This window comes from Archocentrus centrarchus, unplaced genomic scaffold, assembly GCF_007364275.1.
Source record: "Archocentrus centrarchus isolate MPI-CPG fArcCen1 unplaced genomic scaffold, fArcCen1 scaffold_29_ctg1, whole genome shotgun sequence".
NCBI lineage: Eukaryota > Metazoa > Chordata > Actinopteri > Cichliformes > Cichlidae > Archocentrus > Archocentrus centrarchus.
The window spans coordinates 1,794,437-1,820,399 of record NW_022060258.1 but is presented as its reverse complement, the minus strand read 5'-3'; the positions used below and the strand labels follow the sequence as shown (position 1 = coordinate 1,820,399).

The 25,963-nt window shown below is 40.7% G+C and overlaps 1 protein-coding gene across 2 annotated transcripts in view; it reads right to left on the bottom strand.

Annotated features, from left to right (window-relative positions):
- Window positions 1-25,963, bottom strand: part of fhit (fragile histidine triad diadenosine triphosphatase) — a 324,470-nt gene that overhangs the window by 40,895 nt on the left and 257,612 nt on the right. For both annotated transcript variants that reach the window (XM_030723868.1, XM_030723869.1), the window contains 2 exons: window positions 11,429-11,574; window positions 8,137-8,166 (listed from right to left, as the gene is read on the bottom strand). In XM_030723868.1, the coding sequence (XP_030579728.1) occupies window positions 8,137-8,166; window positions 11,429-11,574 (176 nt within the window). The remainder of the gene's footprint in view (window positions 1-8,136; window positions 8,167-11,428; window positions 11,575-25,963) is intronic.

Sequence of the window (25,963 nt, the reverse complement as noted above, 5' to 3'; positions counted from 1 at the left end):
TGCGTTTACACGACAACGGTGTCGTTTTGATGCGTTTCGCCCTTCTGTTTACACGACAACAGAGTGAAAACGATGTGTTTTGGAAACGGGGTCCAGAGTGGAGCGTTTCAGAAACGCACCGGCTTGCGTTCTCGTGTAAACACTTGAAACCGGGGTGATTTGAAAACGCTCGACTCGCACATGCGCACTCTGGTTGCGACGGCCAAAGTTTTTCGCGCACGCGCAAATTGGTAAACAATACTCGCTATGGCGGATTCACGAGTGCTTCTTGTGCTGCTCAGTCTTTTAAACTTAGCAGCCCTTCTTCAACAAAATGTACATTTGCTACACCATCATGTGGATCAACGGAGACGCATTTCTATCATGCGTCAGGTTCTGAGCGGGCGTGTTCGGCGACGAAGGGCAGCAAGAAGGCGCTTCTGGAAGCGGCCTGGGAGGACAAGCAAATGGTGGGATAACGAGGCCGCACAAGAGACTGTGGATGCACAATGTGTGCGTAACGCCATAGATATCGACCACGACTGGCAGCCTCGCACACAGAATAATAGATATGTGACGGACTGCAATGAAAGTGCTGGGAAACGTGTGAGAAGAATTGTCACAAAGTACCTCGATCCATGATTCTGTTTCTGTCATGTACAGTTTCACACTGCATGTAATTTGGAGCTGCCGTCCTGTGATTACTTGTGTAATCAATGTAAATGGAAAACTGCTTATGTAGGTACTGATAGTTTTAGACAGCAGTATGTTGATGTTGCTTTGGGGAAAAAAAAAAAGTTGTGTGTAATTTTTGAGTGATGTTTGTAAACAAATAACCGTTTGAAAGTGCCATTTTCATGCTTTTATTGAGGAAAATAAAATGTCAATACCAAAATCACTAATAGTGCTATACATGCATAAATAGTAAAAAGGTTAAAAGAGCAATTACAAAGTGGCTTTACAAAAGATGGTGTGCTTTTTACACACCATCTGCATGTCCCATTTATGTACATGAAGTAAACTCCAAAGTCTGTCACAAGTCCAGAAAGTCCCCGTGCTGAGAGTTGTGCTGAGAGTTGTGCTGTGTTGGGGCCCTATGTGCCTGTGCACTGGCAGGGCCGCTGAAAAAATGCTGTTGGGTGTGTGCAAATGGCCCTTGTGCATATCGTCCCATGTGCCCCTGTGCAAAACTGTATGGCTGTTGCTGCTGGGTCATTAGTTGCCCAAGAAGTGTAAAGCCATCTCTAATCGTTGAGGTGATATTGCAAATATTTTCTGAAATTTTATCCAGTCTCTCTGAGTTGCGTCTCTCTGACTCCTCTAGTAGGTCGATCATCCTCCTCTTTAGCTGGAGCTCTTCCAGAACTGCTGGGTCAGAGTGCATTTTCCGCTTCAGTCTGTCTTTCCTATGGTTGGACAGCTTTGCCTTAAAAAATAAAGCAGATGTTATATTATTTGTAAATACGGCACAGATGTACACATCTAAGCATTTTTTAAAACAAACAGCAATTACACCGTTTAGCAATGTTTACTAATACGTACTTCAAGCTCAGCCCGACGGGCTTGTGACACTTCCAGCTGAACTGGGGAGGCACCTGGGTCATCCATGGGAGCGTAGCTCATGGCTGGCAAGGGCGTAGAGCTCCGTGAATTCGAAGCTGTGCTGTCCGCCCCACTGTCTTCTAAATCGGCGGTTTCGAGACCTACTTCCAGGGTGCTAGTGGCTGGCGATCCGCCCCATATTTGCTCACAGAGTTCAAAAAACAGGAGCACAACACGTCCATGACCACTACGACGCCCCGAATCCACTGCCTGCCTGTACTTCATCCTTACCGCTTTCAGCTTGCCGGTTACCTGGGCCTTCGTTATTGCGCTGCGGTCGTGCGGAAAGTCTTTGCCATCTGCCGTCCCATTAGCAGGATAATGCTCAAGGTATTCAGCGTGGATGTCAGCGTACCTTGAGTAGCACGATTCCCAGTCTACATTTTCTTGTGATTTTGAGGTTTTGTAATTTAGGGTTGTGTGGAGCAGCAACTCCACTTCATCATCTGTCCACACGAAACCTCTCACACCGGCCATTTTGTAAATAATGAACAATTTGCCGCGCTTCCTACTGAATCCCTCCACGCATGCGCGTCATGCGTAAAAAAACTTTGCAAAAAGAAAACCAACGCCAACTTGTGGCCTGGCATGGGAACTACATCGTTTTCATCGTTTCACGTGTCCTCGTGTAAACGCGGATCGTTTCTGAAACGCTATCGTGTAAACGCAAGGCCGAAACGCATCAAAACGACACCGTTTCCAGTGGAAACGGTCTCGTGTAAACGGCACCTAAATGAGCAGAAAACTGAGGTCATTGTGTTTGGTACCCCTGACCTCTATGACCTTGGTCCCTTAAAGATATATAATAAACCCTGTGCAAGGAACTTGGGGGTGATCCTTGACACAAATCTTAGTTTTGACAAGCACATTAATACCGTCATCAAATCTAGCTTCTTCCATCTTCGTCTGCTTGCAAAGGTGAAGCCATTTCTCTGTTCCACGGATTTTGAGAAAGCTATCCATGCTTTCATTTCATCTCGACTCGATTACTGTAACAGTCTCTATTCAGGTGTCAGTCTGTCGCTACTTCGTCGTCTGCAACTGATTCAAAATGCAGCAGCACGATTACTAACCGGCACTCATAAACGAGACCATATATCCCCCATCCTTGCATCCTTACACTGGTTACCAGTCAGTTTTAGAATTGATTTTAAGGTTTTATTATTTGTTTTTAAGGCGTTGCATGGGTTAGCACCTACCTACCTCTCTGATCTTATAAGCCTGCACACTCCCATCAGATCACTGAGGTCTGCTGAGCAAATGCTCTTAACTGTACCGAGGTCAAGATTAAAACATAGAGGTGATCGGGCTTTTGCAGTCGTTGCTCCGAAATTATGGAACAAGCTGCCCCTTCACATCAGGACCTCCCCTACAGTTGACATCTTTAAATCTCGTTTGAAAACCCATTTTTATTCTTTGGCTTTTAAATCAAAATGAGTACTGGATACATTACTGATGTTGTTTTCTTTTATTTTTATTTTTGTTTTTATAATTTTATGCTTCCTGTTTTAACTATCTCTTTTACATTGTGTTTTAAGTTATTTTATTTATCTTAAATGTACAGCACTTTGGTCAACTGCTGTTGTTTTTAAACGTGCTTTATAAATAAACTTGACTTGACTTGACTTGACTTGAACTCCCTCGGTAAATAAAAGGGTCTGCACTTCACCATCAACACTTCGATGTCAGTACAACAGTGTTTCTCCACCACCTGAACGTCCACACACCATCGCTTGTTGACATAAACACATACACCGCCACCTTTGTTTTTACCCGAGGCAGATGTGCGGTCTCCGCGGTGCACTGAGTGGGTCTGTAGTTGAATGGCCGAGTCCGGCGTAGTTGCAGTGATCCAGGTTTCCGTGAAGATCAGAGCACAGCACTCCCTGATCTCCCGCTGAGCTATTGTCCTAGCTCTCAGCTCGTCCATCTTGTTTTCGAGAGAGCGGACATTAGCTACCAAAAGGCTAGGCAATGGTGGTCGTGTGGCTCTAGCCTTTAGTTTAGCATGTAACCCTCCTCTCTTGCCACGCTTCCGTCTTGGATGCGCTCGTTGTCGGCTGCTCTGCCTGCCTGAGCGTGATCGTGGTGTTACGGCCTGCTGGCTGGAGCTGGCATGATCCAAACACAGAAGAAGGCTATGGTCCAAAAGGTCTAAGCTAAGCCCATGGGAAACTTTTCCAATGTCCAAAAGTGTTTCTCTGCTGTACGTGATCCTTGAGTACAAGCACTGTATATTAGCCACACAAACTAGCACTAGAATAAACAACAAATACAATTGGTGTAGGGAGCGCGTCGCAAACACGTCTGCCACGGAGGGCGCCATGTTAGTTACAGCAGCTATATCTGGATATAGTGTGTGATTGTTCTGAATTTGAATCACCACTCTGAGTAAAGTGAGTGCTAGCATAGGCCAAACCTCTTTATAAAACTGCAGGAAAACCATCTGGACCTGGGGCTTTAGTATGTGGGAGATGTTGTGGAGCTGTTTAGGTTTGGCACATTTATATTAAGAAATTCTTCACTGGCAGCCTCAGACAGATTAATTTGTATTGAGTTTACACCCTCATAAAAAGTCTTTAAAATAATTATTTTTTGTGGGTCATGAGTAATGTTTGCAGTTGAGTCTTTAACACAATTAATAGTCATTTTTTTCTTCATTTAATTTTAACTGGTTAGCGAGGAATTTTCCAGATTTATTTCCACGTTCAAAATTCTCCAAACGCAGCCTCTGCACCAGAAATTGTCATATCTATTATTTTATTTAATTACAGTTTCACTTAATTACTGTAGGTTGCTAATTATCTGTTCTTGTGGTGAAGCAGCATAGGCAGCTTCTAAAGATTTTATTTTTTGTTCTAATTCTAACAGTGTTTTTCTTATGCGAGCAGTAAGATATTATTCTGCCCCACATTACTGCCTTTCCTGCTTCCCAAAGAACATATGGTGATATGCCAGGTAGATCATTATTTTCTAAATACATTGCCTACTCCTTTTAGAAATAATTAATGAAATCTTGTTCTTTAAGTAATGATGTATCAAATCTCCAGTTCCTAATTAGTGCTGTGACTCTTTTCTGTGTCAGAGAGATAGATACCGGTGCCTGATCAATGATAGTAATAGGAGGAATCTGCGTGTCTGTCGTAATAGAGCTGCTAACTAAAACGTAGTCTAAGCAAGAGTGTGAATGGTGTACTGGTGAAAAGAAGGTGTAATCTGAAGGTCTGTCTGCTCACCACACCAGTCTGCAAAATAATGGCAACAGGAAAAGTTGGGAGAAAGTGGCAGGAAATCACCAAAGCCATAAAACAGCCCCCCACCCAAAACAAACAAACAAACAAACAAACAAAAACCAAAAAAAACTGAGCACCAAGAGCGAGGGCCACAGAGGGTCCCAGCATTTTTTGTTTTCAGCTGGTATGGCATATAAAACACCGGCACATGACCACGAGTAATTAACACACATAATGTGTCACTGTGCAAATTTTATTTATATAGCACCAAATCACAACAAACTGTCGACTTGTATTATTATTAGAATTATTATTATTATTATTATTGTAAGGTAAAGACCCTACAATAAAATCTGGGCTCTCAGAGGCCAATCCATGACCAAAGTGGCCTGAATTGACCAAGATCGTGGCGCACACAGATGCAGCAGCTCATTGCTTTTCCTTTTTTGTATTTTTTGTCAGTTTGTGTTACATCTCTACGAAAATTTGTTACATACGGCAGGATCTTGTGGACATTGCTACCAGCATAAGATATCTGTTTTGGGAGGCTTTCATTACACTTACAACATCTCAGATGGCATAGCGAGACCGTCAGGCTCTCCGTGAATTGTTGTCGGGTCTGGAAGGCATCGCAGAGGGAGAGGAAGCAGAAGTGGAGCTGCAGGTCCGGCCTTATGCTAAGATATAGAACCAACTACACAAGCCTCCTCTGTCGAGCCTGTATTTCCCCAGCACCAGATCCATGGTACATAAAACATATGACCTAATGTAGAATTACTGGCTGGGAATTGCTGTTTGTGACCATGGTGTCACGATCATCACCGAGATCTGGCTTACCTCCCGAAATTCCACCAACATGTCAAGTGTTCTACAAGAGAGGAGAACACTGACCATGTTTACTCCAACATTGAGCACACTTACAGAGCCATACTCCTCCACCAGCTTGGCCAGTCAGACCATCTCTCCCTGCTGTTTACCCCAGCATACACCCCCCCTCAGACGGAAAGCCAGGCCCAGCATAGAGACTGTTCCAACCTGGCCTGAAAATGCACTCTCTGACTTACAGGACTGTGTCACAAACATACGGACTGGGACTGATTTGATCACAGGGACCTGGAAACATTCACAGGGACAGTACTGGACTACATCAATTTCTGTATCAGAAATGTGACTGAACAAAAACATTCAGGTTTTCCCTAATCAGAAACCCTGGATGAACAACCAGGTCAGCACATGCCTTAAGACCCACGACGCTGCCTTCAGGTCAGGAAACAGAGCTCTATATCGAGCTGCTCGAGCCCACCTGAAATGAGGAATTAAAAAAGCCAAGGCGGTTAACTGATTGCCTGGCTTTAAGGACTCTGCATTTCCTTCTTTTGATTGATATAAGATTTTTCTTTTTTTACAGAACAGTTCCAATAATACTTTTGTCATTAAGCATTCCTGCTAATTCTTTGTCACTGGATAAATACACTGTGTGAATGTAGTCTTTGCATCAATCTTTCCTATCACTCAGAGTTCCATATTCAGTGCTAATAAAATGTATGAGGATCCATTCAATATTGTCTAGTTTCTACATACTACTGCAAATACTCTCCATCTACATAATATCATATACACCAATCAGGCTTACTTTCTAAAATTGTAGTACATCATCACATAAGTTACAAATTCATCTTGTATTTTCCATGAGACCATAATGAAGTCCAATTCCATCAGTCAAAATGTAGAGATCTGTTTTGGGTCTGTGAAACTCTAGGCAATACGTTTATAAGAGTGTATTTGCCTCCCTCTTATAGCTAGCCTTGCTCTTATTAAATCAAAGGACCATTCTTATTGCTGGTGTGCAGGTACCCCACTGCAATAAGGCAGTTGATAGATGGGGTAGGCAGTAGCTGTAGCAGGTGTGGTATATTTGCTCAGATAATCTGTTTTCATAAAAAGACCAGACAGGTCTCCACGTCAAGAGTTACACTGTGTTAAAATTATCTCATAAAATATGTAGATTACTTCAGTGAGTTCAGTATCAGAGGGAAACAACAGATCCTCTATTACTTTTTGATTCACTACTCCCCTGATGTCCCTTCAGTGCAGGCGCTCAACAAATGGTTTGCAAGAATCTTTCAGAGCTCCTGATATTCTAATACTAAAATATAACCTAACCACTGGCCAGAATCTAACTGAACAGAAAACAAAAATGTATAACTCCTTGACCTTGTTTGTATTTCCAGATAAAAGCCATTTTATCTCAATTAAGAAGATGAAAATTGAAAATAATATTTTAGAAAGACACAGTTCCACACAGTGAAGACTGCTTTTCTAAAAAGTGGGAGGTAGGTTAAAAAGAGAACTGTGGAACTGTTGCCTTAGGCACTCACTGAAGAACAACTTTTTGCATTTTGGAGCTAAATTAACAAACACTTACGTAGCAAAAGCAAATGGAGAAAATTCAACAATCTGCAGCATTTTTGCTGACAGGTGACAAGAGGGAAAAACTCAGTGTGAAATGTTCCATCACAGAATGAACAGAATGACTTGGCACCCTCACAGTAGGGATCAATCATTTTTCTGTAATTTGTCACCAATATGTAGAACCTCATAGGTGCCCTGGATAAACGATTATAACTTAATACAAACAGAACACAAGGATTTGCAGATCAATACACATAATATTAAAGTGATTTTTTTTTTCTTTTGAAAGTCTATGCTCATTTTGAATTTGATGCCAGCAGCACATTTCCAAATAGCTGAAAGCAGCAACTAAAGATTATATATAAAAAAGATTATATTAAAAAAAAATTACATATCTGGTAGGGCAAAAATCTTGCTGTCAAAGTTCTTTTTGTGTAATGTCTTGATGAGAATAATTGCACAGAAGTTTTCAAAAGCCTTTGTTAACATTTCAGCTGTCTCTGTTAACCTTTACACACAGGCTGGGTGTAGAATAGCCACTGTGATACTAGTTTATAAACCACTGTTGTCTTATCCTACGCAAAATACAAGTTGATATGCACCAGCATTTTTTTAATATAATAAAATGGGACAATAATAAAGGAGAGCAATTTTTAAGAAGGGTTGAGCTAGACTTTCAGTTGCAGTGACTCGCTCCCCTCACTGTGGCTCCCAAGTAAGTGACATGAATCATTCCATACAACCTTCAACCAAACTAAAAAGGATTAAACCATTTAGAAAAGATTATGGAATAATTTGGTCTGTCCAGGAGTTTAGCTCCACAAATGAAATACAATGATTTTTTAATAGTGTATAAATATTGCGAAGGCCTCATGACATATTTAAAGGTGATAAATTATTAAGTTCTCACCTTCACAGTTTGTCCGGCTTCAGGGCCATCCTGGTGGGAACAGAAAGAGTTAATTAGATCAGAGCTTGGAATTCAGAAATATTTACATTAATAACTCAAAGATAGCATAGGAGTACAAGACACCCTCATCTACATGCTGCAGAGGACGTATCGCACCTGGACTCCTCGGATGAGACTATAAGGATCATGTTCTTCGACTTCATGAGTGCCTTTAACACAATCCAGCCACAGCTGCTACAGCTACAGGTACCTGGGCATGAAGCTGGATGACAAGCTGGACTGGTCCAGCCACACTGAGGCAGTGTACAAGAAGGGGCAAAGCAGATTATACTTCCTGAGAAGGTTAAAATCCTTCAACATCTGCAGACCTCTCCTGCCTAACTCCTAACAGACTGTGGCGGGTAATGCACTGTTTTTTGTTGTGGTTTGCTGGGGGGGGGGTTAAGGAAACTGAACAACAGTTCACACCAACTTCTACTGCTGCTGTAACAAAGCAATTTCCTGCAAGGGATCAATAAAGTTCTATTCTATTATAGACCTTCTTGCTGTGAGGCAACCACCACACCCCCAGTTGAAGAAAATCAGAACAACTGCAGGTTTGTTTTCAGCACTGCAGCCAGGCTGACAAGGAGTCAGAGCTCTGTAGAGCCGAGTATTCCTTTAACCTTAACTAGTTACAGTCTGACTTCATGAATTTCTTCACAAATAAAATGTTAACGATTAGAGAAAGAAATATTCAATAACCATCTCAAAGACATATATTTGTATACAGCTACTTTCAGTAATGCTGATATTTATTTAGACTCTTTCTCTCTGATTGATCTTTCTGAGGTAACTTCAATAGTTACTTCCTCCAACCCATAAACATGTATTAGACCCCATTCCTATATAAGAATGTAGTCCTACCATTAATTAATGCTTCAGACTTAAATATGAGCAGTCTGTCTTTATTAACTGACTGCATGCCACAGGTTTTTAAGGTGGCAGTGATAGTGCATGAATAAACAAATCAATAAAATCTTATGAGCCCCATTGTTATTTCTCAACAATGACTGATGAAAAATGAAGCATTTATCTCACCACCTACCAACCTATCATCACCATCCAGCCTCAGTGAGGCTGTTTGTGCGATATTATTTGTCACAGGACTGGAATATTGCAGAGAACAGTGTCTGTGTCCTACAGGAGCTTCTCCTTTGATGTGGTGGCTGTAACGCAGGAACTTTCACAACTAATCTCCTATCATCACTTCTCATCACCTTACAGTCAAAGAAAATAATATCCAGGTAAAGATTATGGTGTTTTTTTTTTTTTGTTTGTTTGTTTCTCCCCTAAACTGTGAAACAATTTTCTCTGACAGGGAGGCAGAGCGAGCCAGGTGTTATTTTGATATTAGCATATATATCAACAGTTATGCAAAATAGGCCATTCAGTCTGAGATGAGAGCCTGTCTGGGTGTCAAAGTCAGCTCTGTATTTAGCTTCCATCACACAACAGCATTAATAAGCCACAATGAAAACACCAACAATCCCCAAAGTCCAATACACGTGAATGTTATTTTCCAGTACGAACAACTTCTAACAATCGGCAACCACTGAGATTCTGATTAGCAGATATCCTGAGTCATAGCTGCCACATAGATGGCAGTATAAACGTGTTATCTATTCACTGAAGCTGTGGTTCAGAAAAAAACAAAAATGCAGGTCAAATCCACAACTGCTTCATCATCAAATCTATCAGATTTAGACATGTTGGATCTGTCTTTTTATTCAATATATTCAGTTTTTAATTCAGTGTAACTGCACTGCTTTATGCTGATTTCATTACTGTCTTTTTTGACATTTCTTTAGAAACTTGATGATCTACCACCAAATCCACAGTAAGATGCAGTAGGTTTAAACTAAGCTAGGGTAGTAAATTACACATTTGCTTAACATGCAAAAGATTCTGAGCCTAGAACAGGGGTCGGCAACCTGTAATCTGGAAAGAGCCATTTGAACCCAGTTTCCACGGAAAACAAAACAGTGAGAGCCGCAAATACTACCGGAAGCTGGTAGTGGCTACTGCGAGTGACGCATATATTGAGAAACGAAAATAAATAAATAGATAAATAAAATGATTTTATTTTAATATTTCAAGATCACAATAAGGTTCCAATTTAAAACTACAACAAAAACCGGACTGACAAAAATAAAATGCACTTCAATTGGATACTAATAATTTACTTCCGCAAGCCGCACAGAGCCGCAGATTAAGCCTGAATGAGCCGCATGTGGCTCCGGAGCCGCGGGTTGCCGACCCCTGGCCTAGAAGGACACACAAATCCCTTAGAAGTTGTGTGAGGAAGGGCAACTGGTGTAAAAATCTGGCAAATCAATAATGCAGAGCCATCCTTTATGGCAACCCCTTGTGAATAAGAGAGCAGCCAAAAGACACTTAAGTTTAAACCAAGTTTATTAGAACAGCATGAAATTGGGCTCTGCTGGGGTCAGAGGTCACAGGTATGAATTATTTAAAATATATATTTTTTTAAGGAACAAGCTGAATGATACACGTACAGTATCACTTGAGCTAGTTATTTACTTCTGTGAATGTTGGCCATGAAATCATACCAATGTAACTGCACTGGGAGACGGAGCTGACACAAAGCCTGCGCAGCCTGAATTCAGACTGGTCACGTGTAAGTCTGTTGTGCCAGTCATGTTTTTTTCCCAGGAAGAAACCTACATGAGAATGAACGGACTAGTTCATATAGCACTTTATGCTCTACTTGAGCACTCAAAGCACTTTATACAACATGTCTTTATACAACATATTCATACAAGCACTTCTACATCTAAATGCTCTCTATCTGACATTTGCACACACATTCACACTCCAGTGAACCCACTGGGAGCAACTTGGGGTTCAGTATCATGGCATGCAGACTGGAGCAGCCAGGGATTGAACCACCAATTAGCAGATGGCCTGCTCCACCTCCTGAGCCACAGCCACTACAATTAGTCTCTCTTCTGCAGTTCAGAAAAAAGCAAAAGCAATAAAGTGACGCAAAGGGCTTTTCTGATCCTTTATTTTGCCCCCATTTTAATCATAGTCCTTGAAGATGATCCATGTATGCCATTGTGGAAATTCAAAGAGCTACTGTATACTGACAATAGTGTTTAATATTATAGTATAGCAATTTATAGATTTTTCAGTGATGAGGTGTCTTTATTGTTGTGCAATCAACTCAATATCACAGATGGAAATTGATGTTATAGTATTTTTTGAACAGTCACAAGTGTGTGTTTACCTGGATAGCAATGGTGAGAGATGTGGCATTGAAATGTTTCTCCACCACGTTGGCAACTCTCTGAGTGGTGCAGAATAAATCTGCTAGCTCATCTGGCCGAAGATCCCGAAAACGCTCCACTGGTCTGAGCGGGCACACCAGCACATCTGAACAAGCTCAGATAAGGAATTAACATGAGGCAAACAGGGCTGGGAAGTCAAAAAGTAATTAGATAAGTAAGTTGGTGGGTTCTGAAATATAAAAGTTGATGGTCGTCATTCAGCAAAGACAATCTGAAAGCTTGTATATTGACTTTTACACTTAAATAATCTTGACATGTTGTGAAGGTCTGACACTACTAAGACTGCGCAGGGTGATATACAATAATATAATCTTAAACCAACTGACACTGTGCTGTGTTTTTTCTTTTAATATCCTGCAAACCTAATCCAACAACCCCACCTTCTAGATACAGAGAAACTGCAGTTTTAATCACAGGACTGAATGACTACAGGCCTGTTATTCTGACATCTGGGGTCATGAAGACCTTTGAGCATATGGCACTGACCGTCCTGAAGAGCTTCACAGAAAACCTGCTGGATCTTCTGCAGTTTGCTTACCAGACAAACAGATCTGTGGATGGTGCAATCAATGTGGGACTGCACTACATCCGACAAACACCTTGACTGTGCAGGGAGTTGTGTTAACATCCTGTTTGTAGATTTGAGCTCAAAGTTCAACAGCATCATCCCTGAAATCCTCTTGACCAAACTCTCCCAGCTCAGTGTTTCAACTGCCATCTGTCAATGAATTACAAGCTTCCTCACAGCAGGTGAAGATGGGGAAAGTCACCTCTGTAGTTTCGAGACTTAGAACAGAGGCTCCCCAGGTATGTATCCTCTTACCACTGCTCTTCTCCTTCTAAACCAATGACTGCACTCACAAGGACCCAGCCATTAAACTCTAGAAATTTGCTGATGAAACCATTGGACTCATCAAAGAAAGCAATAGGTCTGCATATCAGCAGGAGTTCGAGCAGCTGGTGCTCTGGTGCTAAATGGAATGAACTAATACTTATATAGCACTTTTCCACTCCAACTGAGCACTCAAAACACTTTTCACTACAAGACTCATTGACACAATCACATACTTTCATGCAAGAACTTTTTTTCTATATATAAGTACTTTGTCTAACATTTGCACACACACACACAACATGCACACTGGAATAGCTGGGGAATCAATCTACTGACCTCACGATTGGTAGACAACCCACTCTCCTGAGCCACAGCCACCCAAAATCAGGTGCAATCAGAACACTGTTGTGAGACAAATTATAGTTCTGACATTGGGGTGGCTGTAGCTAGAGCAAGCCATCTACTAATCAGAAGGTTGGTGGCTCGATCTCTGGCTGCTCCAATCTGCATGCCAAAGTGTCTTTGGGCAAGATACTGAACTCCAGTAGAAAGCAATGTGTAGAAAAAAAAGTGCTTATATGAATGCGTGCAAATGGGTGAATGAGGTATGTTGTATGAGTGCTCAAAGTAGAATATAAAGTACTAGAGCCTTGATAACAACAACAACAAAAAAACAAGAATCTAAAAATGTATTGTGAAGCCAATGCAAAGGTAGCCAATGCAGAGACTTTAAGATTGGTGTTATATGTATTCTCTTTCTGTGCTTAGGCAGAACCTGTGTAGCTGAGGTGAGTAATATTTTTTTTTAGGGGGGCTAGAAAGTAGAGCCTTTCAGTTCTAGAGGAAATGTATTAAAATAGTGTCTATAGATCGTCTTAAGAGTCAAACTTTCGTACCCTTTCAATATTCCTTAAGTGATAAAAAACTGATCTTAATTACATTTCTGATATGTTTTCAAAACTAAGACTGGGGTCAAAGATGACACCTAGATTTTTGACTGTTTTGGGGATTTATTGCCTGCAATGGTAGAAAGCAATAAAAGTCATCATGCCAAAAAGTGATCATCTGCCAAAAAAGTGATTTTCGGTGTTTCCCAAAAAATGATTGCCTGCATTTAAACGGCTGTAAATGACTTGTTGACCAATAATCTGTGAAACATGTGTCAAAAATATCTCTCATGAATGATTTCAGGTCATTTTGAGTGAGAAACAGCATTTCTATCACAAGGTAGAAGCTGCAATCAGTTTTTGGCAAAGTGGCTTTTATATGTTTGTTTTTTATCAAGGTAAAAACTGTCAGTGACATTAAAAATGTCTTTTTAAACAGAAATCTGGCTCAGAAGGCTGCAGAAATCACAACAAATATAACATCACAGTTCGATAAAGTTATTTTAAGTGGCCAAAGAGCATTGATTATAATGTAGGTACAATAACACAGACTCATAAAGATTCTTGAAAAACAGGTTATTTTTTCATTTTATAAATAAGCCCTTCATAAATCATGCTGACTGCACTCTATTTACCAATATAAGGAACAACATTACACATAAAAGCACACAGAAACATCTGAATCACTTTTGGGCAGACGATCACTTTTGGGCACAACACCGGCAGCTGTTGAAAATAATTAATAAAGTAACTTGTAAGCTAAGTAATCAGTAAAATAACTAAGTTACTTTTTAAAGGAGTAATCAGTAATCGGATTACTTTTTCAAGGTAACTATGCCATCACTGCTCATCACCCAGGAATGAGTGCAGAGAGGTGAAGATGTCCACGTAGAGTGTAACAAGCTACAGGAGGCTGTCAACACATTTAAAAGAAGGCAGCAGAAAATAGTATGTTTTAATCTGTTCCAGCTTATTAGACAGTGTGTGTGTGTGTGTGTGTGTGTGTGTGTGTGTGTGTGTGTGTGTGTGTGTGTGTGTGTGTGTTGGTAGTGGTGGACGGGCTGCACTGTCTCTGTTTGCTTTTCTGTAAAAATCACTGTATGCCACTGTATTTACCTGATGTACAGTGCTGTGAAAAAGTATTTGCCCCTTCCTGATTTGTTAGTTTTTTGCATACAGTACTAGTCAAAAGTTTCAAGACACTCACCCATGTGAGCAAACTTTTGACTGGTACTGTATTTGTCACACTTTTACATGTTTCAGATCATTTAACTAATTTTAAAATTAGACAAAGGTAACCCAAGTAAATACAATACAGATTTTAAAGGATGATTTCTTTTATTAAAGGAAAAAAAAAAACTGATCAAGGCAGGATTGGGCATTTTTTTTGGGGGGGGGGGGGGCTTTGGCCCTCTCTTCTTTGCAAAACTGTTTTAATTTGGCCACATTGGAGGGTTTTCGAGCATGAACGGCCTGTTTAAGCAAATACTGTTTTTGAGTGGGGCAGGAAGGTTTGGATAGCATTTTTTCCCTTAATAAATGAAATCATCATTTAAAAACTGTATTTTGTATTTACTCTGGTAATATCTGTCTAATATTAAAATTAAAATGAGCCTTTAAGTATGACAAATATGCAGAAAACTATGAAATCAGGAAGGCAGCATATATTTTTTCACATTACTGTAGATATATGTGGCAGTGATCTTGGCTGTAGCAATATGGCAGAATAGCTAGAATTAAATTGAACCTTTATGCTTTTTGTTTTTTAAAAAAACAGATTCAGAAATTTGACAGTGTAATCCCGACTGGATGCTATCGTTACACTTCTAACCATTACAGACTGCAGGGCTGCTGCCACATAGCTAATGCCTCTGTTTTAGGAAAGCCAGTATGTGACAGTATGATTGTGACTGGGTACCATCATTATGCCTTAGACAGAAGTCATTGCGACCTGTTCATGGTAGAACATATAAGGATATTAAACGCAAACCACTTTAAGCTTTGTACGTGTGTTTGGAGACATGTAAAAATATAAACTGAATTACAAAATTGAAAAGACAGTACAAATTACAGTACATTATTAATATCATATCATTTTTAGAGGAGAATTTTAAAATTAAAAATAAAAATGTGGTGGGCGATTTATTGCATCACATAATGCCAAAAATTAGCATAAATGATGGTGATAGCTGCTACTTGGAAAGTCACTAATGAGTGTGTAATTTGCATTGGTTGGCTTATCGCCCAAAGCTGTGAGTGTGATGCCAAAACTTTGAGTCCATCCAGTAGCTCTTCACTTCACCACATATTCCTGATTTTCAATAACACTGTATTTTAATGCAACAGCACAGAGTTTACCAGATATGTATTAAAGTTACCTGTTACAGTGAGAATAACAGTTTGCACTGTCAAAACATAGCTATTAATAGCTCTTACACCTTCTTTTTACTTGTACATGTAACCTCACAGTGTATGCAGAAATCAAAAGATCAACACAGTCCCCGGCAATTTGTAACAAGACGTTAGCCTTATATAAAAATATATCACTCCAGCTGCCTGTAAAAAAAACAAAGTCAGATAAGTCACATTATCTCTGCCAGTAATTTTGTTGTTTTGCTATATTGTACATTTGACTGAGGAAGAACAGAAGAGACACATGCATACTGTACTGCTAATCTGAGTGCTGAGTGATTTTATTTTTTTATATGACATTTTCAGTGCTGTTAAATAATCTTTTTTAAATTTTATGGCCAGAAACATTAATCACCAATATTCGTTGGCTGTATGCATCACTTTCTGCCATCTGGCTCGATCTGAACAACCTCTAGTTCATATTTGCTGCAAACAAATACACTATAATGCATCTATCCAAATCAATTCAATCCAATTCAAGTGTGCCAGTCACTACCATGGCCAGAGGTGTATAAAATCAAGCACCTAGGCATGCAGACTGCTTTTATAAACATTAGGGTGCCACCTGTACAACAGGTCTAGCTGTGAAATTTCCTCATTACTAAATATTCCACAGTCAACTCTTAGTGGAATTATAACAAAATGGAAACTATTGGGAATGACAACAATTCAGCCACGAAGTGGTAGGCCATATAAAATCACAGAGTGAGGTCATTGGATTCTGAGGCGCATAGAGCGCAGAGGTCATCAACTTTCTGCAAAGTCAATAACTACAGAGTCTGGGTTTGGCAGTTGCCAGGGGAACAGTACTTGTCTGACTGCATTGTGCCAAGTGTAAAGTTTGGTGGAGGGGGGGTTATAGTGTGTGTGTGTGTGTGTGTGTGTGGGGGGGGGGGGGTGTTCAGGAGTTGGGTTTAGCTCCTTAGTTCCAGTGAAAGGAACTCTTAATGCTTCAGCATACCAAGATATTTTGGACAATTTGATGCTCCCAACTCTGTGGGAACAGTTTGGGGATGGCCCCTTCCTGTTCCAACATGACTGCACACCAGAGCACAAAGCAGCTCCATAAAGACATGGATGAGCCAGTTTGGTGTGGAAGAACTTGACTGGCCTGCACAGAGTCCTGACCTCAGTCTGATAGAACACCTTTGGGATGGATTAGAGTGGAGACTGTGAGCCAGGCCTTCTCTCCAACATCAGTGTCTGACCTCACAAATGCGCTTCTGGCAGAATGGTCAGAAATTCCCATAAACACTCCTAAACCTGTGGAAATCCTATCCAGAAGAGCTGAAGCTGTTATAGCTGCAAGAGTGAGCTGACATCATATTAAACCTTATGGATTAAGAATGGTCTGTCACTCAAGTTCATATACATGTGAAGGCAGACAAGCAAATACTTGGAAATATTGCGTATATACCTAAAGGTTCAGCATTATGATACTGTGATAATTACAGAAGCCTTGAGCAGATTTAAAATTCATGAATATAGCAGGCTGTTAATTAATGAGCTCCCATTATGGCTGCTCCCCCGGTGGAAAGGCAAGGCATTACAACTTGTTTACCCACAGGGATATTACCACTGTGGCTGCATTGACTGCATCACTGTCTCAGGGGATCTTAATACAGCTGAGGATCTGCCACAGTCATGACCAGCTGTCCACTCTAAGTGGCTGTATCTTACTCCTCAAGAACCAGCATGCAGGCAGCAAACATCATCAGAGATCCTTCACATCCTAGACAAAAGTTTGTTCACCCCCCCCCCCCCTCCATCTCTAGCAGGCACTACAGAACCTCCCATACAGAGCATGTAGACACATTTCAGTCTAGTACTGTGTTTCACATGTCTACCACATTGCACTTTATGCTCATTGTTTGTTTGTTATATCTTATCTGGGTGGTTTGTATTGAGTCTACTATGCATAATATGTCTGCATCTATATATGTGATATGTCTGTCTGCATATAATACATCTTCTTTTTTTGGCTGCTCTGTTTAGGGGTCACCACAATGGATCATCTGCCTCCATTTCACCCTATCCCTAGCATCCTGTACCAGCTCTCGGCATGTCCTCCATCCATGAACCTTGTTTGAGATCTTGCGCTTTTCCTTCTTCCTGACAGCTCCATCTTTGACATCCTTTGTCCAGTATATTGACGATCCCTCCTCTGCACGTGTCCTTTATATCAACCTTGCCTCTCTAACTTCTCTAAACTGCTCAATATGAGCTGTCCCTCTTATACACTGATCAGGCATAACATTATGACCACTGACAGGTGAAGTAAAAAACACTGTTTATCTCTTCATCATTATATCTGTTAGTGTACTTTAAAAATACAATGTTTCACGTAGCTATTACAGATTTTAGTGAGCCTGGACTTTTCTAGTGTAATGGTGGGAGAGGTCAACATCAGTCTTTCAGTTGTCAAATGAACACTTACTATAAAAAACTGAAAACAATGGTTGCAATGAATAAATAAATGAAAATTGCAAGACCAACGAATCTTCCTTCAGACATCAGGTCAGGGCACACAGTTCATTTCAATTCTGTTTTATTTATTTAGTTTTATTTGCTGAATCACAACAAACAGTCGCCTCAAAGCACTTTTTGAGACGTAGTGCTTAATAATCCACATTTAACAGTTTTACTCTTTGGTGCAGTTAAGGATGCTACATTGTTACATTGTTTTTTTGCTGGTTTTTGGTTTGTGTTTTGGTGGTCTGTGAGCAGACACAGTCTCTGTGGGGATGGGGTTTTAGGGGGATGACAGGAGGAGAGAAGCTGCAGAGAGGCGTGTAACACTGCAACTCTGCTTCCTGGTCTCAGCTCTGGATAGTCACATTTTGAAGGGTTTAACAAATTTGGCTAGATTTCTACAAATGAGAGCTGCATCCAAAGTAGGATGGATGTCGTCTCTCCTAACAAGACCAGGTATTTTCCCAGAAACTTTCCCAATTATCTATAAAGCCCACATCATTTTTTGGACAGTTCCATACTGTAACTGCAGACGCCATGAATTAAATGTAAGTAATGTAATGTAAGAAATGTAAGTAAAAGTTAAAACTTTTTTTTTGACCAGCTACTTATCAAGTTACAATAGTTTTGTATTTTACATTATTGTTTATTTATATTTTGTTTTAACTTTTTTCCTCTACTTCAGTTAGTTTTAGTTAGTTTTCAGAGTGGTTTTGCTTGTTTTTATTAGTTTAGCTATCGTTAGTTTTAGTATTAGTTTTAGTTTTTCATACTTTGTCAGGTGCAATATTCAAGGTGCAAGAGTGACTACTGCGTAATAAGAACTTGACAAAAGATACCATTTAAAAATTTGTATTCAGCCACCAACTGTTCACAAGACAGCAGCACTACGTGCTAAATGTGTGCAATATTAAGGACAAACATGAACATCATGAGACATCAACAGGGAGATAGTTTCAGCAGTCTCCCTCCAGGAATTTGATGACATTTGTGAGTCCTTATATTGATGCTTTGATTATTATTCCTGATGGTTATTCTCTCACTGACGAATTCACACACGGCAGCGAAAAGTAACCGGAAATGCACAAGAGGACTCGGCAGTGCTGATCAAGCCAATCACAATTGTTCTGGGCGGCACCAGATGTGTAGTTACACTTCTTTAGAGGCACACGTCAGGTTACGTCGTAGGTTCAGAGCGCCTTGTGTGCACTTCTGAGGTGAACTTTGATGTTGTTGGTTTTTGCTTGAGAAGTGTTCCACACACTTTTTCATCATCCACAACAAGACACTTGCTTCTGTCTCACTATCGTACTCAAAGAAACCCCATATGGGGTGAGCACACACACACACACACACACTGAAGTGCTGTATGGCACTCCCATCTAAACCTGCTACAGTGGAAAAATTATTTCATATCCATCCTCAAGGCTTTTAAATAAACTGACAAACACAAAAATGAATTTCATCTATAATTTCATATTGTTTTAGTTTTGTAAACACACAATACAGTTTCAGTTAGTTATTGTTTTTTCCTTTTAATTATTGTTTTTATTTATTTCAGTTAACAAAAATGTTTTTTCGGTGTCAGTTTTCGTTATTTTGTTCGCTTTCGTAATAACCTTTCTACCTATCCCACAGGGCTACATGAGACTTGAAAATTTAGGGACAGGAGGCACTCACTCATTTTCTCTGACTCTGATACCTCTGCCATCCCAAAACATTTGTAAAACTTTTTTCTCCTTAAAACTGTAAAGAATTTATTTTGAATACATGGACACAAATCAATACATGAGATTATATGTTGAACTTGACTAACTTGACATTTAACTTTGTCACTGGAGAAGGACAATCTTCAATCTAATCTAATCTAATGGCAATCTTCAATCTCTTCAATATAATTACAAGTATCAGCTTTACACTGCAACACCGGCACAGAAAATAATCTAAAACTGTGCAGTTGTGTAATACGATGGTACTTTAAAAGCTATTGACCTCCAAAAAGCTTAAGCTATCCCTGGCTGTAGCCCCAAACCCAATTGGGAAACAAAATATACACAAGCCTGGCATCATGTCAGCCTAATAAACACAATAATTTGTCAGAAGGTGCCAATCCCTCACTCCTTTAACTGTATGCCAAATGGCTGCCAGAGGCAGTTGATTTCACCCTCACGAGTATTGTGCGGGTAAACGAGAGAAGAGCTTTCCATATGTCTGTGCCTGTTCAATCTCATTTTCAGTTCTGAACACCTTTCCTTCACTGTCTCTGGCCGAGTCAGGGGGTTGGAGGGATAAGACACATTTCCATATAGTGAGGAAAACCATCTGTCCATATCCCATTATTTATCTGTTAACAGTTTTTTGGCTGCTTTTGTCCGATTCTCTTGTGGGTTCATGGTGCATGTAATAAGACCAAGGCATCACAGATTGCATTAGCAATGTAAAACCAATCATTTCCTTCAGGGGAAACATCTGTCCCTGTACACTCCCCCACACCACCCCTGGCCATGTCCTCCAGGCCCAAATAAAAACAAACTCCCCCACCAAACCCATAACAATCCCCACTGCTAATGTCACTGACATTACCTGATCCTGAAACCCTCCATGCCCTTACATGCTAATTTTAGTATAGTGTGATTTTGTGGGCTGGTTGGGCCAGTGACCAACTAAAATACACTTATAAATGTCCAGATACAGGATTGCTCTAGATGGGTACAGCCTGGACAGGTCACCAGTCTGTATATATATTTTTTTTCTTTTGTGTGTGTGTTTATATACACTGTTCAAAAAACAAAACAAAACACAATTTAATCAGAGAATAGCATCAAGTCAATCAAACTTCTGGGATATTGATCTGGTCAGTTAAGTAGCACAGGAGGTTGTTAATTACAGTAGTTTAAGCTTCTTTGGTGTTCATCAAATTAACAACAGGTGCACTAGAGGGGCAACAATGAGACAACTCCCAAAATAGGATTGTTTTTATGATTTTTCATCTTTTATGATTGTTTTTTCACTAGTTTTGGATTTGACTAGGGTCAGTGTCACTATTGGCAACATGAGGCGATATCTGGACCCTACAGAGGTTGCATAGGTAGTCCAACTCCTCCAGGATGGCACATCAATATGTGCCAGAAGGTTTACTGTGTCTCCCAGCACAGTCTCAAGAGCATGAAGATTCCAGATAACAAGCAGTTACTCTAGAAGAACTGGACAGGGCTGTAGAAGGTCCTTAACTCATCAGCAGGACCAGTATCTGCTCCTTTGGGCAAGGAGGAACAGGATGAGCACTGCCAGAGCCCTACAAAATGACCTCTACTTTATAGGGCTCTGTCAAACTTTTTTTTTTAAAAACCTTTATTTTAAAACCTTTATTACTTTTTCTTCGGGCTGCAGTGTGAACGTAGCCTAAGAGGCTCAGAAGCAAGGGACTGAGTGTGTAGTGAAATGACAAATAGTAATGTACTGAAAGCCACTGGAATTGTTATCAGGAAATGCATGTCAGGCTAAGTGTGGTGGCAAGTATAGTAGATAGGCAATAGTAGATGGAAGGCCAGGTTGAGGCAACAGAGGCCCAGGCTGTACTAGGTAGAAGGTTAAGTTAGTACTGGTAGAGTTCCCAGCTGCAGCAGGTGGAAGGCCAGTCTAAAGTTAGTTGTGGTCCAGGATGAAACGGGTAGAAAGCCAGGGCCAACAGAGGTCCAGGCTAGCAACTGGAAGCCAAATCCAAGTTAGCAAAGGCCCAGGCTGCAGCAGGTGGAAGGCCATGCTGAAGCTAGCAGAGGTCCAGGATGAAGCTAGCAGGAGTCCAGGCTGCAGTAGGTGGAAGGCCAGGCTGATGCTAGCTGAGGTCTTGGCTGCAGTAGGTAGAAGGCCAGGGTAAAGTTAGTAGAGTTCCCAGCTGCAGCAGGTGAAAAGCCAATCTAAAGCTAGTTGAGGTCCGGGCTGAGGCAGGTGAAACGCCAGGCCAGGGCCAACAATCAGAATGTCTCTGACCAATCAATCAGCAAAAAACTTTGTGAGGGTAGCTTAAGGGCCCTCTGCTCACTTTCTGGCACCATGCAGCCTGATTGATTAGTCACAGAATACTAGAATTGACAGGTCCAACACTGGTGCCCTGCAGTTTTCACAGATGAGAGTAGGTTCACCCTGAGCACATGTGACAGATATGAAAGGGTCAGGAAAAACCATGAAGAATGTTGTGCAGCCTGTAACATTGTTAAGTATGACCAGTTTGGTGGTGGGTCTGTGATGGTCTGGATATGCATATCCATGGAAGGATCGACAGACCTCTACAGGCTAGGCAATGGCACTGTAAACGACCTTGAGTATTGGGATAAATCCTTGGACCTATTGTCAAACCCTGCACTGGTGCAGTGGGTCTTGGGTTCCTCGTGGTGCATGAAAAAATTGGAGTCTGTAAGATAGATATGATTCTGACTGATACCCCAAGATGGCATTTCCTTAAGATGATCTAAGCAGCACCTTGAAAGCCCATCCTGAACTCAGTGAAGCACCCTTGTCATAAATAAATAAATAAAATTAGTCAATGCATAGGAAGCTTTTTAAAGCAAAATGATCAGATTTGTTAAGGTCTCATAAGTATATAAGTATCATATCATACATGTACCATACACCGTACCAAACTCACTCTCTTATTTGCTGTGTCTCTTAAACACATTTTCAGTATAACAGGCTGTGATGAAGGCAGCAGACCCTCAAATGAATCAAAATGCCCTTTCCTTTGGCAGCTCCAAATCCTAGATGGCCAAAACAAAGAGATCCATCACTGCTGCTGCAACTGCAATTGGCTCTTTCTGCCTGATTACAGCTGCCCTACAATCGCCTCCATCACCTCATTGTGCCCTGAAAAATGACACCTACTGACATGGGTATTCATCTATACACAGTTCATCCATATAAATAAAGGGATTCAGTAAAGTCAGGATGTGAATGGAAGTGTATAGAGAAAAAAAGGCAATGTTGTAAAGTTTATGCCTTAATCACATCCAATAAGAACAATTTAATTTATTGATTAAAACATTATAAATAACTAAATTGCTAATTCTGTTGCTTTGTTCAGTGGCTAAAATCACTGTAGATGCAAACATCTACAATAATAACTTACTTTGGAGCATCCTGCTGTAACCAGATTTCTGTTAGACAGAATTAATCAATATGTTGATCAATAATTAAATTGTTTACTAAGAGTGATAAAACACAGTCAAAGGGTGGAGAATGTTGGATTATGTGGGCTCAGGATCTTGTCTCTGCTTTTTGCAGATAAAGTGGTTCTGTTGGCTTTGTCAAACAATGACCTCCACTTTGCACTGGGACGGTTTGAAGGCAGGTATGAATTGGTATGAATTGAACTGAATTGAAAGTCTGAGGTTCTCAGGGTGGAGTTCCCATTCCAGGTTGGAAATGAAATGGTGCTCAAAGTGGAAGAGTTCAAGAATCTCAAAGTCTTGTTCATGAGTGAGGGCGGGAGGGAGCAGGACATTGACAGATGGATTGATCTAGCATCTATAGCAGGTGTGGGCAATTCCAGGCCTCGAGGGCCGGTGTCCTGCAGGTTTTAGATGTGTCCCTGACACCTGAATCAAATGGCTGAATCACCTCCTCAGTATGCAGTCAAGTTCTCCAGAGTCCTGCTAATGACTTCTATATTTGACTCAGGTCTACAGTAATGCAAATACTATAACAGTCTGGTAACTCCTACATGAGCTGTTTGGGCATGTCCCACTGGGATGAGAAAAATGGTCAGAGAACAAGGACACACCTCAGTGTCCACCACAGCTTCAAATGTGCCTAGTTTGTAGCCAGTCACAAAGTTGGAAGATGGTATACATAATAGATAACATAGTGTTAGCATTCAAAGATCATGTTACCAGCAATAAAAAGAAATGAAATGGAAAAAAAAAAAACCATTAGGAAATTAAAACAAAACAAAAAATATATATGCATTTGAGAAAGACATTACAAGGAGCACATCACTCTCTCTCTCTATGGCATATATATATATGCACTATCTCTATGGCAGGCATATATATATATATATATATATATATATTAGGGCTGCAACGATTCATCGATTAACTCGATTCTAAAAATTTATCGACACAAATTTACTGTGTCGATGCTTCGTTTAAACTCAGCAGCGCTCAGCTGTCTCGGTGTAAGCGGCGCTCCTCACTAGCATTAGCAGCATTAGTGCTGACATTTTTTTGTGGGTTTATTGGGGGCTGGCAAACCAACATAGAACTGCATTACCGCCACCTACTGGACTGGAGTGTGAATCACTCACGTATACACAAGCACACATTCTAAAAAGCTCTCCGTCGCTGCGATGGATTTCATTTAACACAGAGTGGATCATCTAGAGTTGCCACCTGTCTCGTAAAATACAGAACCCCGTATGTTACGGGACTCCGTGGAATACGGCTCCGTAACATGCCGTGTTCCGTACTTTACGGGACGGGTGGCAACTGTCGCTGACATGCATTTCCACGCCTCCACTGCTCTCTGTGTGTCTGTGTGTGTTGTGCTCGCTGAGAATTTCAGCTGCTATTTTTGTCTTTACTTCAGCTGTAGCTACCAGAACTGGTTTGCTAGTGAGCGCGGGCCATTAGCACTAGCGATGGTTCGGTACTGGAAGGCCCGCCCCCCAGGACCGAGGGGCTCCTTCAAAATATTTTTTATACTTTAATCCCTTATTAGTGACTAAATATAGACCTGCAGTAGAAACGTATTTTCGAGAATGCTTGTGAATACAAAGCATTACACCATTACTCACACATGCGCCATGGCTCCTGCAGCCACTAGTTTTTCAAAACACTCATAGCAGGCAGCGGTTTTAACTGCGCAAGCGCAAAGAGGCGAAGCTGTGACGGTGAGCTCAAGTAGTGAAAAAGGAAACGTTTTTCCAGCGTCCAAAACAGCAGCTTTTTCTTTTAGTAACCACAATTAAATCTGTGAAACAGCTGGAGGTCCTTCATCAAGCACCTGATCAGCAAGTGTTAAGGTGAAGAAAAGAGAACTTTGTAGCTGCTCCATTCACCGCTGTTTGTTCACATGGCGAGAAACTGCATTACGGAAGTTAAAATATGCAGATAAACTGTTAATAAAAAAAAGTATTTCTTATCCGATTACTCGATTAATCGCTGGAATAATCGATAGAATACTCGATTACTAAAATAATCGTTTTATGCAGCCCTAATATATATATATATATATATATATATATATATATATATATATATATATATATATGCCATAAACTTCTAGCTCCAGTAGCCCACTTATCATCAGAACACCCTGGTTCGTCAGCACCTGACACACACCTTGTTAATCTGGGCGACGTCCGAGCTGGTATGGCTTCAATAATGTATCTCTCGCTCATATTCCGAGGTTAGCATGGGGGGTCTAGCCTGGGGGACCCTTACTGGAAGTACACCCTGGTCGGGCCTTGCCTGCTAGCATCTTGCACGCCATAACCAAGTGGCTGGCATAGTGTACAGGAACATCTGTGCCAAGTATGACCTGGAAGTCCTGAGTTAAAATGGGACACGCCCATAAGGGTGGTTGAGAACAACAGAGCCAAGATCCTGTGGGACTTCCAGATACAGACAGACAAACTTGTGATGGCTATTCAACCGGACATCGTAGTGGTGGACAAACAAAGGAAAAAGGTCGTAGTGATAGAAGTTGCAATACCAAGTGACGGCAACATGTACTTCCCACTGTGAAGCATGGAGGAGGAAGTGTGATGATATGGGGTTGCTTTATGTGAGTGTTGACAGTTTATTCAAAACCCAAGGCATACTAAAGCAGCATGGCCACCACAGCATTCTGCAGCAACATGCTATCCCATC